The 16226-nt window shown below is 51.9% G+C and overlaps 1 pseudogene and 1 gene segment (V, D, J or C); both read right to left on the reverse strand.

Moving 5' to 3' along the window:
• Nucleotides 1–327: 327 nt before the first annotated feature.
• On the reverse strand, nt 328–1275 carry LOC102402173 (annotated as a pseudogene).
• Nucleotides 1276–6297: 5022 nt separating this feature from the next.
• LOC123332158 lies at nt 6298–8087 on the reverse strand. The segment is given in 1 exon segment: nt 6298–8087. A coding segment is annotated over 1 exon segment (645 nt).
• Nucleotides 8088–16226: the final 8139 nt, after the last annotated feature.

The raw sequence follows: 16226 nt of genomic DNA on the forward strand, positions 1-16226 counted from the left end.
GCGCTCTTTTTTCCTGTCACCAAACACTCTTTCAATAAACAAATGAATGAATTGAATAGCAATAAGTATGACATGTCTTTGATAGTGTACAGATACTTCTTTTTGATTTCTCCTATTGTATTTTCAGGTGATTCTGACTACTTTTTCTCCTTTTCCTACATTTATCTCCTTTTCCTTAGGACCCAAGAGTGTTTGTATTTGCTCATCAATATTTGATGATTTGTTCCTAAAAACATCTGTCACCTGATTTCATCATCTCAGGCATCTCACCAGTGATGTCTATGCCGTCTCATTTCCCTTCATTATATAGTTTCCTGGTTCTTGATAGAAGTGACGATTTTTACTGGATCCTGGACTGTGTGGAAATTGCTTGTAGAAACTCTGGGTTCTATTTCCTTTTCCTTTAACAGGAGATGCTTCTGTGGCGGAAGCTCAGGGATGTGCGTTCGCTGCCCAGTGACCCAGCAAGGGCGGCACTGACCCCCCTGCTCTGTGCTGCTGACCCCGACCTGGGAACCGGGGGCAACTGCTGTGAGCAGCTCCTTCATCCAGGGGCGTGTGACCACCCCTTGTGTGCCGCTGGCCTAGGGAGGGGAGTCGAGCTGAGGGGGCAGCTGTGCTGCAGTCAGGGCACACTCAGTCTGCTGGGTTCCGTGGTCTCAGGGACTCCAGGAAGGGAGGGGCATACACCTTGCCCTGGGAGCCCCATGGCTGTGGGGGAAGCAGGTTTTTGTCTCCTTCTCTCTGGCCTGAAGCACTGTGCAAACTTTCAAGCCGTCAGCCCATGACAAACAGTAATAATCAGTGTCGTCCTCAGCATGAACTGAGGTGGTCAGAGAGGCTGAGCTGCCAGACTTGGAGCCAGAGAATCAATCTGGGAGTCCTGAGGGTCGTTTGCTATTTTCAAAGGTCTGGAGTCTGGGGGCCTTTCCTGGGAGGTCTTGGTACCAGATCACATGATAACCCCAGTGTTGCTGCTGCTTCCAGTGCAGGAGAGGGTGACCCTCTGACCCAAAGTCCCGGACACGGATGGCGGCTGAGTCAGCACAGCCTGGGCCCAGGATCCTGGAAGGGGGAGAGACAGACATGGTGACTCTGGGGTCCTGACAGGAGAGCAGGGAGCAGGGCCTGTGAGTCTTCCCAGGGCCCTTCCCCTGTCCCCACATCCAGTCACCTGTGCAGAGAACGACCAGGGTGAGGAGCAGAGGGGACCAGGCCATGGTGGACACGGTCAGGGCGTCCTGCCTTCTGTGGCCCCACAGCTGAGCAGAGCATCCCCACACCACTACTTCCCCTCTTCATACACTGAGAGGGGGAGGGTCCTTTCATGCAAAGGATCCCGTGCATCACACTGACCCTCCTGGGTGCTGGGCCGGGTCTCTATGCCTGAGGGCGGCCAGAGGGTTGCCAGAGGTGGGTTCTGTAGGTCTCAGGAGTGGGAAGTCACAGCTTGGAGCCCAGAGCAGAGGCAACCAGGCCTTGTCAGGGAGCTCTATCGGGGGGCCCAGATCTGCCTCCCACCACCCAGCTTCAGGAATGGGCCTCGAGCGCCCCCAGCCTCTTGTCCAGGCCCAGACACACATCCTGTGACCTGGAGAGCAGAGCCCTCAAGGACAGATCCTGCCTCCTGCTCTGTGCGCTGTCCCCTCTTTAGCACCAGGCCAGATGCCCCTTCTGTGTCCCCCTGAGCTCAGGGCCATCATGGGCTCCCCTCAAATCCTCAGGATGAATCTGTCCATGGATTCCATGACTGCTCAGGGGTCAGGACTGAGGGGTGTCTGAGATACAAATTCCTCTCAGATCAGGATCAGGTCAGGGCAGTGCCGGCCCCGGAGCAGGAAGGTGGGTCTCCTTCAGTGCAGGACAGCAGGGTCCCTCCTCTGTGGGCCTCCTCCCTGGCGGGTAGAGCCCTCCTTCCTCTGTGTGTCCCCTCAGCCCTGAGGAAGCGGGGGCAGTTCTCTGAGGAGGGGGTGAAGGTGTGGAGAGAGGCCTGAGCGGGGACTCAGCATTCCTAAATGCCTGGATCTTTACTGTGTGTTTGAACTAGAGAGCCTCTTGATTGAAAGCGAAAGAGGAGAGTGGAAAAGTTGGATTAAAACCTACCATTTAGAAAACTAAGATCATGGCATCTGGTCCCATCGCTTCATGGCAAATAGATGGGGAAATAGTGGAAACTGACAGACTTCACTTTTGGGCTCCAATCACTGCAGATGGGGACTGCAGCCATGAAATTAAAAGACGCTTGCTCCTTGGAAGAAAAGCTATGACCAACCTAGACAGCATATTACAAAGCAGATACATTACTTTGCCAACACAGGTCTGTCTAGTCAAAGCTATGGTTTTTCCAGTAGTCATGGAAAAGTTGAGAGTTGGACTATAAAGACAGCTGAGCACTAAAGAAATGATGCTTTTGAACCCTGGTGTTGGAGGAGACTTTTGAGAGTCCATTGGGACTGCAAGGAGATCCAACCAGTCCATCCTAAAGGAAATCAGTCCTGAATATTCATTGGACGGACTGATACTGAAGCTGAAGCTCCAATACTTTGGCCATCTGATGCAAAGAACTGACTCATTTGAAAAGACCCTGATGCTGGGAAAGATTGAGGGCAGGCGGAAAAGCAGATGACAGAGGATGAGATGGTTGGATGGCATCTCCAACTCAATGGACATGAGTTTGAGTAAACTCCAGGTGTTGGTGATGGACAGGGAAGCCTGGCGTGCTGCAGTCCATGGGGTCGCAAAGAGTCGGACATGACTGAGCTACTGAACTGAACAGAACTTACTGTGTGTGAAGCCTTCCACACTCTGGACCCTGTCCCATGGCCTGTCTTATGAAGTGGCCCCTCCTGGGCGTCTGTCCTGCAGGCACAGGGCACCGGCTGCAGGGAGCAGGCCTGGTGATGCTCCTAGCAGTTTGTATTGAGACTCTGAAGGGCTCTGAGCAGCATGTGTCCCCAGGGATCCTGATACATAATAGCTGTTAGGCCCAACCATCCCAAATAGCAGGTTAGAGAAGGAAGAGGTCGAAGTGATTGGTTGGAAAAGAACGGTTGACTGTAGCTTGCCCTGCACTGGTAAGGTGTTACATGCTGCGTGTGTGACATTTTAAACGAACCAAATGTCGTAATGGATAGTGAAAATCTACAGTCATTCCTTAAAATCTGTGCATGAATTAAACTGATGGAAAATCTATGTTCTCTCTTAATTTTTCATTCACAAGGGTACAGTTTTGGAAAACTAATTATGATTGTAAGTTCTTTTTTATTAAAAAGTTCTTTTTAATTGACTTCATAGGTATCCTAGGAAATTTTAATTATCCAGTAAAAATATTTCTACAAAGATATTTGTATTCCTAACTTGTTTGGACTTTGAGTGAGGCAGGGCCAGAACCAGCTCTTTCTGCCACATATTGCCTCTCCACCGGGCAGTGCTTATCTCTGAGCAGCCTGTGAAAACAGGGCAGGCTGAGGTATGGGAGCCATAGGTCAGTTCAGAGCTGAGTTGAGGGAACGTGCGTGACAGGTCAGGTCTGCTGACCTCGGACACTCAGAAGTGACCATAGGAAGATAAGCTGAGTTAAAGGAGGTCCAGGTAAGGCAGCAGTGACAGCCCTGGCCGGGAGGGGATGAGCTGGGGTCACACCTGAAGTCTGGAGACCTGAGGCTTCTCTGGTAGGAGGGCTAGAGAGGTTGCAAGGGAGGACAAGGAAGTGAGCGTCTGGTCAAGGAAGCCTGGAAACCGACCCATGACCTGATAGAGTGACGTTGATCTGGAGGAGGAGGTCGCTGGTCAAGGAAGCCTGGAAACCGACCCATGACCTGATAGAGTGACCTTGGTCTGGAGGAGGAGGTCGCTGGTGAAGGGTTGTAGAGAGGAGCCCAGGACTGGGGAGAAAAGTCATGGATCAGAGGGGTGCTCTTAGGAAAGACCAAGAGAGGAGCAGAAGAGGATGTGGGGGGGGGGGTGCAAGGGTTGGGCTTGGGGGCTGCTCCCCTCCTCTGCTCCTGGGGAAGAGGGTGGGGCCTGATGATGCCCTGAGCCCATCACCCTCCAGGTGTGACTCCTGGGCTCCGTGTGCAGCTTCACTCCCAGCAGGAGGCCTGGGGGTCGGGGCTCTGGGTTAGTCCCCTGAGAGGAAGCACCTGCTGTCATGTCCAGCTCAGTCCAGTGAGCCCTGGTGCAGGGTCAGGGGACCCTCTGGTGTGTTCGGGGTCGGCCAGTTCTGAGCAGGTCCACAGCGCCCCCTGGTGATGCGCTCGGGGAATGGTCACGGTGGGGAAAGTCAGGAAGGAAGGGCTGCCCTAGATTCTTTCCTTGGAAGGACTGATGCGGAAGCTGAAACTCCAGTACTTTGGCCAACTCATGCGAAGAGTTGACTTGTGGCAAAAGACCCTGATGCTGGGAGGGATTGGGGGCAGGAGAAGAAGGGGACGACAGAGGATGAGATGGCTAGTGGCATCACTGACTCGATGGACATGAGTCTGAGTGAACTCCGGGAGTTTGTGATGGACAGGGAGGCCTGGCGTGCTGCGATTCATGAGGTCGCAAGGAATTGGAGACGATCGAGTGACTGAACTGAACTGAACTAAGTCTGAACTGAACTGAGTGAAGTCGCTCTGTCGTGTCCGACTCTTTGCGAACCCATGGACTGTAGCCTACCAGGCTCCTCCCTCCATGGAATTCTCCTGGCAAGAGTACTGGAGTGGGTTGCCATTTCCTTCTCCAGGGGATCTTCCGGACCCAGGGATTGAACCTGGGTCTCCCACATTCCAGGCAGTTCATTCAGTTCATTCCCGAACTGAAGTAAAAGTGGTAAGAAAAACTTTATTCAAGGTAAGAGTACTACAGTGGGGTCTTATAATCGGGGAGAGAGATTGAGCTTAAGTCTGACTCCAGCAGGGACACAGTTGGGATTTACAGCTAAGGAACAGGGTGGGTCCACAGGGTTGCAAAGAGAGACTGGGAGGCTGAAAAGCAATGAACAGCAACAGGGTGGATGTCAGTGGATGGAAACTTACTCAGAGGATCATAAGGGTGAGGGTGGGTCCTGGCTTAACTGAGAGAACCCTTGCCGAGGCAAGGCTAATAAGATACTGAGGTGAGTGATAAGGAATTTGAGGTGATACTGAGGGTGGTCAGATCAAGGGTGGGGTATTTTTTCTAAACTGACTTATCAGATTCTGGCTAAAATTGGACCAAATGGACAGGCGCCCCTGGATAAAGACATCACCCAAAGTTGGCAGTGCATTAATGAACTACTGCTGCATAACAAATTACCCCAAACAAACAGCTTAAAATCTCAAAATTTTTGAGATCTTTATGTCATGCGAGTGTGTGTTGTGCGGTTCTTTGTCTCTTCACAATAAAGATTTGGAGCAATGGACATTAAAGCCCTCGGCGCGTCACAGCTCTCGGGTCTTAGACAAACCGTGTTGTAGCTCTTAGGCAAATCAGTGTTACAGCTGTATTTTATTTAGAAGATAGCAGGAGACTCCATCCTTGAAGCGTGAGGACATGCCAACTAAAAGACTCCAAGAGAAGAGAGTGGAGGAGCGCGGGGGAGGGAGGGAGAGAGAAAGAGCGCATGCACGTGGGAGACAAAGAGAGAGGGAAAGCGCTTTGGCTCCTGCTTTTATATGTTTTTTCCTCCACCTGGGCCTGCCCTATGCAAATCGGGCTTAGCCAGGAGTGCTGTTTGTTCTACCTAAAGTCTTCACTCTGGTCCTCGGACCTTCTTTTGTCCTATTTTTACGGGCTTTTCCCTTCCTTGTCTTTTAGCCACCGCCATTTTGGACTTCGTTTCCCTATTCTACTTACCTAAGTCAAGGCTATGGTTTTTCCTGTGGTCATGTATGGATGTGAGAGTTGGACTGTGAAGAAGGCTTAGCGCCGAAGAATTGATGCTTTTGAACTGTGGTGTTGGAGAAGACTCTTGAGAGTCCCTTGGACTGCAAGGAGATCCAACCAGTCCATTCTGAACGAGATCAGCCCTGGGATTTCTTTGAAAGGAATGATGCTAAAGCTGAAACTCCAGTACTTTGGCCACCTCATGCGAAGAGTTGACTCATTGGAAAAGACTCTGATGCTGGGAGGGATTGGGGGCAGGAGGAGAAGGGGACGGCAGAGGATGAGATGGCTGGATAGCATCACTGACTCAATGGACGTGAGTCTTAGTGAACTCCGGGAGTTGGTGATGGACAGGGAGGCCTGGCATGCTGCAATTCATGGGGCCGCAAAGAGTCGGACACAACTGAGTGGCTGAACTGGACTGAACAGTATTAATATAAAGTATCTTAACACACCCAAGACCAGGATTGATAAGAACTAATAACTTTCAAATTTTTCTTTATTGTTATTATCTATAATTATTGTCTCTATGTTTAGGACCCCATTGTACTTGACCCAGAGTTGCCTACCTGAACCCCATCTGAGCAGTCCAAGGTTACCAGACATAGACCCTTCTCTCAGACAGGACATCCCTGGGGCTTATAGAATGCTTCCCAGGACCAAAATGAAAGGCCAGCCTCGTGTCCAGTGATGTGAATGATTCTTCACACTGTGGTTAAGTGTATGCCAATGATTCCCAGGTGCAGAGGGTGTGAGCCTGGGGAGCAGTCTCTCACCTCATGATTCTCAGGGGATCCATGGAGCTGACACAGAGTGGACGTGAGACCAGCATGGAAGCGGCCCTCAGACAGATCCCATCACAGGATGTGCTGAGACCCCAGCTCCAGACCCTCCAGTGTGGGGAGGAAGAAATAACAGAGAACCCAGTCCTCCCACTGCTGTTGGACACCAGTCATCACAAAGAGCCATCAGCCAGCGGGAGGTTTTTGTCCCTCTTCCCCACATCCCTGGGCACCGCGGGAGCACTGAGGCTGTGGGCCCACGAGGAACAGTAATAGTCAGCCTCGTCCTCAGCCTGCAGCCCAGAGATGCTCAGCAAGGCGGTGGAGCCAGAACGGGAGCCCGAGAGCCGGGCTGGGAGGCCTGAGGGCCGAGAACTTCCCAGCACCACGGTTCTGGGGGCTGCACCTAGGCGGTGTTGGGACCAGCCCGCACCATAGAATCCAACGTTGTTGCTGCTCCCAGTGCAGGTGAGGGTGACCGACTGACCCAGTGACCGTGACACGGAGGCCTCCTGGGTCAGCCCGGATTGTGCCCAGGACCCTGCAGAAAGGAAAGAAAGACACGGGGATGGTGGGGCTGGGTCCCGCAGCACTGCCTGGGCCCCAGTGGTAAAGAACAGAGCCCTGGGTGCCACTGGGGCTATGTCCCCAAACCCCGAGGATCCAGTGACCTGTGCAGTGGGTGAGGAGGCTGAGGAGGACAGGGGTCCAGGCCATGGTGGGGGCGCTCCCTGAGCCCCTCCTTCTAGTCTCTCAGCAGACACAGCCCCTCTGGGCTCCTTTATCCCTCCCACAGCCTGGGGAGGCAAGGTCGCCATGCAAATCGGTCCCTCCCATAACTGCCCCTCCTGCCTTGTCCTCTGAGTCTTCCACCTGCTGGGTGTCGGGCCTGTTGTGGGTGGGGCTGGTCTGGCCTGGTCAGGGACTCCTCAAGGACCCCAGAGAGCCTGGGGCACAGGGCACCTGCCAGGGGCCCAGAGGGTGTGGTTCTCCAGCTGGAAGCACAGCCTCAGCTCCTCCAGAGAGGGCCTCCAACGGCCTCTGCTCTCCCATGACGGGCTGCTCCACTGGGAGGGGAGATGCCAGGACCCCAGAGGGAGCCAGGCTCCTCCCACCTGGGCTGCAGGCCCCGCCCCCAAGAACCCGGATCAGGCCCCAGCCTCCAGGCTCAGCCTTGGTGCTTAGCGCCCCCGTCAGGGTAAGGAGAAGAGGGGACCACCCAAGGAGGACTAGGAGTGAGGGAACATCACTCAGGGCAGAAGTGAAGGGACAGTCCCCGCCCTCTGGGATATGCAGTAAGCTAACTCAGGAAGCTCCAGGCAGCATGGACACTGAGTTCCTGTGTTCAGATTCTCAGGAGCAGAACGTCAGTTCAGTTCAGTTCAGTCGCTCAGTCGTGTCCTGACTCTTTGTGACCCCATGAATCTCAGCACGCCAGACTTCCCTGTCCATCACCAACTCCCGGAGTTCACTCAAACTCACGTCCATCGAGTCGGTGATGCCATCCAGGCATCTCATCCTCTGTCATCCCTTTCTCGTCCTGCCCCCAATCCCTCCCAGCATCAGGGTCTTTTCCAATGAGTCAACTCTTTGCATGAAGTGGCCAAAGTTCTGGAGTTTCAGCTTTAGCATCAGTCCTTCCACAGAACACCCAAGACTGATCTCCTTCAGAATGGACTGGTTGGATCTCCTTGCAGTCCTAGGGACTCTCAAGAGTCTTCTTCTACACCACAGTGCAAAAGCATCAATTCTTCGGTGCTCAGATTTCTTCTGCAGAAGGCAATGGCACCCCACTCCAGTACTCTTGCCTGGAAAATCCCATGGATGGAGGAGACTGGTAGGCTGCAGTCCAAGGGGTCGCTATGAGTCGGACACGACTGAACGACTTCACTTTCACTCTTCATTTTCCTGCATTGGAGAAGGCAATGGCAACCCACTCCAGTGTTCTTGCCTTGAGAATCGCAGGGACGGGGGAGCCTGATGGGCTGCTGTCTATGGGGTTGCACAGAGTCAGACACGACTGAAGCGACTTAGCAGCAGCAGTAGCAGCAGCTTTCTTCACAGTCTAACTCTCACATCCATACATGACCACTGGAAAAAGCATAGCCTTAACTAGACGGACCTTTGTTGGCAAAGTAATGTCTCTGTTTTTGAATATGCTATCTAGGTTGGTCTTTCCTTTCCAAGGAGTAAGCGTCTTTTAATTTTATGGCTGCAATCACCATCTGCAGTGATTTGGGAGCCCCTCAAAATATAGTCTGACACTGTTTCCACTGTTTCCCCATCTATTGCCCATGAAGTGATGGGACCAGATGCCATGATCTTCCTTTTGTGAATGTTGAGCTTAAAGCCAACTTTTTCACTCTCCTCTTTCACTTTCATCAAGAGGCTTTTGAGTTCCTCTTCACTTTCTGCCATAAGGGTGGTGTCATCTGCATATCTGAGGTTATTGATATTTCTCCCAGCAATCTTGATTCCAGCTTGTGCTTCTTCCAGCCCAGCAGTTTCTCATGATGTACTCTGCATATAAGTTAAATAAGCAGGGTGACAATTTACAGCCTTGACGTACTCCTTTTCCTATTTGGAACCAGTCTGTTGTTCCATGTCCAGTTCTAACTGTTGCTTCCTGACCTGCATATAGGTTCTCAAGAGGGGGCGGCGGTGAGGAGATGCCCCTCGTCCAAGGTAAGAGAAACCCAAGTAAGACGGTAAATGTTGCAAGAGGGCATCAGAGGGCAACGCACTGAAACCATAATCACAGAAAACTAGTCAATCTAATCACATGGACCACAGCCTAGTCTAACTCAATGAAACTAAACCATGCCCTGTGGGGCCACCCAAGATGGGCGGGTCATGGTGGAGAGGTCTGACAGAATGTGGTCCACTGGAGAAGGGAATGGCCAACCACTTCAGTATTCTTGCCTTGAGAACCCCATGAACAGTATGAAAAGGCAAAATGATAGGATACTGAAAGAGGAACTCCCCAGGTCGGTAGGTGCCCAATATGCTACTGGAGATCAGTGGAGAAATAACTCCAGAAAGAATGAAGGGATGGAGCCAAAGCAAAAACAATACCCAGTTGTGAATGTGACTGGTGATAGAAGCAAGGTCCGATGCTGTAAAGAGCAATATTGCATAGGAACATGGAATGTTAGGTCCAAGAACCAAGGCAAATTGGAAGTGGCCAAACAGGGGATGGCAAGAGTGAACGTCGACATTCTAGGAATCAGCGAACTAAAATGGACTGGAATGGGTGAATTTAACTCAGATGACCGTTATATCTACTACTGCAGGCAGGAATCCCTTAGAAGAAATGGAGTAGCCATCATGGTCAACAGGAGTCCTAAATGCAATACTTGGATGTAATCTCAAAAATGACAGAATGATCTCTGTTCATTTCCAAGGCAATCCATTCAATATCACAGTAATCCAAGTCTATGCCCTGCTGGGGTCCAGCCCCAGCAGGATCCAGGGGTACCCTCAGGATGACGGCATAGATGAAAGGATAGCAAAGCAAAGAGAACAGAGGCTTGATCTTCCTTGATTAACACAGAAAGCCAATAAAGCTCCTGTGTTCCAAGGAGTCATCCTGAAAGGAGAACAGAGAGAGAAAAGGAAAGAAAAGGAGAAAAGCATGACACGGGGAGACTAAGCTTCGGTGAGCGAGGCCCATAACTTTATTTTCAAAAGGAACTTTTATACCTTAACTTGTACATAGAGGGAAATGAAAAACGCAAAGTCATACAGAGTCAGCCCAAACATTACATCTGTTTTGTCTTTATCGAAACCAGGATTTTTTCTGCATACCTTTCCCATAAACAATGTTGTGTACAATATCTTCTGGCCTTAGAGGCCTGTGGACATTTTATGACCCTTTTTTGATAAAGGCTGCTCAACCAGAAAACTTATTTTTCCTTGAAGTGTTTCTTCTTTATTTCTCCCAGCCTCAGAAAGTACTAAACAGAGTTACATTCTCATGGAGCAAGGGTGCAGAGGGTCACAACAAAGAAAGAACCAATTAGCTCAAAGGTCTGATGTGGTTAATTCCAAGGTTGCTACTTGTTTTTCTTACATTCCAACTATGTTAACTAATGCACTCCCAGGTGCACAATGGATAAGAGATATGGGAACTTGGCAGCAAGCATTAGCCCAATAATGAAGCCCTTTACCAGTACTATCTATTCTGATAATTTTTCATCCTTTAAAGGACTCTATGCTCATTAGGACTTTTAGAATGTTTTGGCTTCCCGTGCCTTTCAAGGTTGGGGAGTAGTGAACAAACATGTGTGTTAACTGCAAGAGTATGGATAAACCTGTCAGGCAAGCTAGAATGCCAACAGAGGGGTTAAAATAGAAATATTCCTTTCATGCCCAGGAGACTTATTAACTAAAGCCCTAAGTTGACTTTTTCCAGAGAAAGGTGGTCGGGGATAGCCCCCTGTTAATGTCAGAAGAGTTGGTGAAAGGCACAAAAGAGTAAGACAGACAGATTCTGGTTTTGGGGTAGATGCTCGAGAAGATCCAGGGGGTCCCTTGAGGCCTGATCCACCTTTGCCTGTCAGGTTCTCTCCGCATGACCTTTGTCATGGGTGGGATCTCCCATGGTGGCTCCCAGCAATGCCCCAACCAGTAACGCTGAAGAAGCTGAAGTTGAATGGTTCTATGAAGACCTACAAGACCTTTTAGAACTAACACCCAAAAAAGAAGCAGTGGCTGCGTGGGCACAGGAGGTCCGAGAGGAGCCACTCCACGTTCAGGAGCAGAAAACCAGGCCCCATTAAAAAGATGTTCGTGGTCACTGGGCAGAGATGAAGACTCAGGCTGAGAAGCTCTGAGGGCGGGTCCTGGGACCTCGCGGCCCCCCTCCCACCGCATCTTTGTCACCACTTCTGCGGCAGCATTTCCTGGGGGAGCAGGAGAAGGAACTGCTCAATTGAGCCCAGGTCTTTCGCCCTCACCGAGGTTGAAGCCCACCCAGGGCTCCCTCGGGGTGGACCTGTGCCCCCGCCCCCACCCTCCCGCGGCTCCCAGCCTCCTCCACAGCCGGCTCCTCGCCGAGTCTGGCTCCTGGTTGCCTTCCACAGCAGCTGCAGACTCCGCGACTGGGTGTCTGTAACTCATGAGTCTGATGCCAGAACATGAAGTGTGACCTCGCACACACGGCAGAGGGGCCTTTACAAAACTCTCTGTGTCCTGGGTTACACTGCTTTACTTTCTGCATCCTGGTGCCTCCTGGTGAAAATGAGGACGTGGGTGTCAGAGAAGGATGGAGCCTCCAGCCAGTGTTGTCAACACGGCTGGGATACCCCTGAGGAACTGGTTTCATCTCTCAGGTCACCGTGTCCAGTTCAGGGAAATGGGGGAAATGATAATAATTCAGACGAGGCTGACAGTGAGGGTGGGTGGTGGAGGGTGCGTCCACAGCGAGTGGCCAGCGATGCCCACAGCAAGCCCACAGGGAGGCCTGCTCAGCTGCCGGAGGATCAGGGAGCAAGAATTTACACCAAATCCAAAGGATATATTTAGGAGTCAGCTGTGGGCCAGTTCTTTCTGAGCCTCTGAGGCACTAGGGAAACACAGAGGAAGCCTTGCCTGCGGGTCCCAGATTGTTCCTTCTGCCCAAAGTAAAGGCTGTGATCTTGACACTCCTCCAGCCCTTCCTGCTCCACACCCACCTCCATCTCACACACAAACACACACACACACATACACACACACACACACATCCCGCTATCACACACACACATACAAACACACACCCCGCTAACACACACACACCCCTCCATCACACATACACACACACACACCTCCATCACACACACACACACACACACACACACACACACACACACATCCCTCCATCACAAACACTCAGGACCCGGCGCCAGAGCACTGTGCCATCGCCACACTCTGCGCCTCCCTCATTCACTGGGGCACCCTCAAAGCTCCCCCACTGCATCCAGGGCCTGCCTGCCCTTCCTCATAGGGGCCCCTGTGCCCACAGCCTCCCCTTCACCCACCCTGGCTGAGCTGATCTCAGAGTCAGGATCGCTCACGGCTGGAGTGCTGGCCACTCAGCCCTTCCTGCTGCTGTTCTGAGCCCAGATCTGCACTCAGGGCTCCAGCCTCCCCATTCCGGGTCTCCTCCTCCAGGGCAAGGACATACGTCCTTCCATCCCCCAAGTGGGACCAAACCCACATACAGCAGCTCAGAGCAGGCCCGGGGATGGCCATTCTTTCAAGAGCCAAGGTTTCAGTCCTGTTGTGGTGTTGTGGTTGCTGGTTACCCAAATCACAGACACAAACTCTTTCAAGTCCCCTCTTTGATGGGTGAGTTTAGCAAATCGGGGTGAGGCAGGGAGACTCAGAGTTTGCCTCCCAGGAGGGACCAGGAGGAAGCATCTCCCAGAATCCACAGTGACCTGTGAGCAGGCACCCAGCCCAGGCCAGAGAGGACACCCTGCTGAGTGCCCATCACACACAGAGACCCATTCAGCCAGACCTAGTAGTTGGTGGGGGCGGGGGTCACACAGCAGGCGCTGCCCACAGTGCAGACCCTGGGGAGACCCACAGCGCCCCTTATAATCCCCACAGACTCCATCTTTTGGTGGAAGTGGTGCTGGGCCGGGGCTGATGCCAGCTCACATTCAGCCCAGGAACATACACAGCCATGCCCTGTGCTATGCGCACAGGCAGTGAGACACTGAGTGTCCAGCTTCTCAGGGAGCAACACTTTCCAAAATCAAATATACATACATACATACATACATGTGTATACATGTATATGTACATTAAAAAATCTACCAATATGGTCATCAATAAAATTCATAGACATTTAATATGGCATTTTAAAATATTAAAACTATTGCAGATTGATTAATTGAAGACCAAAATAAAAAAAGCCTAGAAGTCTGGGGAAAGACTTTCAGAGAGCAGGACCTGTCTGAGACAGTATCAGACTTGCAGGCTTTCAAAGCTTCTTTTCCATGATTAGCTTCAGTGCGTTGACTGGGAGTACGTGGCGTATAAAGAGATCAGCACGTGTTCTGTGGATCAGACTATTGTACACATGTACAGAAATGTTTAGGTATTACTTCATTCTGCATCATCAAGTTAATGAAATTGAGTATGTCTCTTAAAACTCTTAGAACAAGAAGGGTCGTGCTGGCTGTGCTGGGGTCTCTGAGTCTCAATGTTGTTTACAAAATGGGCACCTGAGCCCCCCATTATGGGCTGAGGGGTCCTCTTGGAGACCTGGACACACCCGGGGAGAGACTGCAAGAGGCACGGGGCCGTGTACCACGGGACAGGAGATGGATCCGGAGCCTCCTTCCCCACAGGGGTGCTGACCACTTCCACGGTCTCCTGCCTCTCCTGCCTCTAAAGGCTGACCCTCCGAGCACATGGGCAGGTTTTAGTAGCGCTTCCCCATGGGCTCCCCTCACTGTGCAGCTGTAACTACCACTGCCCGGTACAGCAAGCAGTGATAGTCAGCCTCGTCCTCGGGCTGGGCCCCCGTGATGGTGAGGGTGGCTTTGTTCCCAGAGATGGAGGCAGAGAAGCGATCAGGGACCCCAGAGGCGCGGGTGTTTGTGTTGTAGATAACATTTCTGGGAGCCTGGCCTGGGGTCTGCTGGCACCAGCTGGGTTCGTTGTAAGTAGTGACTGACCCAGAGCTCAGTCCACAGGTGAGGGTGACCGTCCCTCCTGGAGACACTGACAGTGACGGTTCCTGAATCACAGTCTGAGCTTCTACCCCTAAGAGAGACAGAAGAAGAAAGCGGTTGTTGTGGAGATGAGGTGCCCTGAGACTCTGCTTGGAGGTGCCCCAAGGGTGCAGAGTCCCGGCCCCTGACTTGAGCCATAAGTGAGCAGCCTGAGCAGAAGCAGCGTCCAGGCCATGGTGGGGACCCTCCCAGGAAATGGCCTCCTGAGTCTCCTTGACTGCAGGTGGGGTCCTGGGCCTTTTCATGCCTCCACCCCCGTCAGGAGGAGGAGGTGCCTCATGCAAATCACTTCCTCCTCTCCCTGCCCAGGTCACCTGAGGTCCCTGGGGTGGGGAGACTTGAAGGAGGCAGATGCTGGACCTCACGCAGAGCAGGGACAGCACGGGGAGGAGCCCCTGAGAGATGGGGCGACGTCTTTCAGCAAATGTGCCCCTGTGACCTGCTGACCTCGGTCTGCTCTCTCCTCCCTGGAGTGTCTGAGGCTGAAGGAGGAGTTTGCAAGTCTGTCTCTCTTGCCGCAATAATCCAGCCTTTCCCACACCTGAGCCCATCTTTAGAATACTCTCTGTCTTCTCAGGGAACCCTGAGTCCCATCTGTGCGGTGCTGTCCGTCCTCCTCTCCAGCCCTGAGCCGAGCAGGAAATCCCGGAGCCTGTGTCTGCTGTGAAGGGTGAGCGGTCGCCCTAGAACAAAGTCTTGTAAAGTGTCTCTAGTCCCGGCGGTGCGGGAACCAGGGCAGGGGTGGTGACATGCAGAGCCCCACAGCCAGGCTTGGGGTGACAGCCTCCTGTGCTGTAAAAAGATATGACAGTGTGGACTAGCTTCAGGAGAACTGTAGAATTTAAGGGTAAAAAGGTCACCATCTTGTCATGCAATGATGATAGCTGGCAAGCTCAGTTCCAACAAAGTTGGCATACATGTCTCATCATCGGAAACAGAAAAACCCCGTGTGTGAAGAGGTAGGTGTGGTGAGCAGTGTGGAACTTGTAAAACTCCCTTCCCTGTGGTTCTGGGTGGAGTTGATGGACCCGGGACAGAGGAGGGGTGTGGGGGCAATGAGGAGGAGAAGGAGCTCAGACATCTCAAGTTAACGTGTGTGGAAGAGATGGAAAAGTCTTGTTCATCTCTTGTTTCTTTGACATGAAAAGTGTTAAATGCTCTTCTTATTTTGTATTCATGTCAGATTTGCTGCTAAAGTAGCTGTTTAATAAAATCCACATGATTTCTGTCAGAGGTGCCTGAGAACCTCAACTCATAGAGGTGAAAAATATGTATTGCTATTGAATTCTTTTCTTATTATAGGAACATATTGATGACAGTTTGGCGGAGCTTGTAATTTCACATATTTCATGTTACGAGTGTTAATATAAAGTATTAATATAACGGGAAGGAATGAGTAAGGGAGCCACTAAAACTGACACAGTATCAGTTTCCATAGTTCAATTCAAAATGTTAAAACTGCCAGATAACACACCAGGGAACGTTTTTAAATGACACAGATGGTGACAGCGGGTCCTTGCCTGCACCCCTCTTCCACGGGGAACACCCGGGCATTCTGTGGGCAATGGGGCAGCCTCTGCAGGGGTCTCTCATCCCCTGTCCAGGTATCCCTGGAGGTCGAGGTTCCTGAAGGAAGTTCATTTTTGTTGTATGACCGTCCCTCTGTCCTTGGTTGGATGTCAGGTCTGGGCACTGACCCCACGACAGAGCAGCAGGAACTGAAAGGCACGCCTGCGGCTCTGAGCTGAGAGCTGCCGTGTCCCCTGTGGCCCAGGTGCAGGACGTCACCCTCCAGTGAGGACCCTCCTGCCCACATGGGCAAGAGCCAACAGAGGAGGTGCCAGCCGGCCTGGCCAGGACCCTGGGCTCT

The sequence above is a fragment of the Bubalus bubalis genome, chromosome 17 (assembly GCF_019923935.1).
Source record: "Bubalus bubalis isolate 160015118507 breed Murrah chromosome 17, NDDB_SH_1, whole genome shotgun sequence".
In the NCBI taxonomy this organism is placed as follows: domain Eukaryota; kingdom Metazoa; phylum Chordata; class Mammalia; order Artiodactyla; family Bovidae; genus Bubalus; species Bubalus bubalis.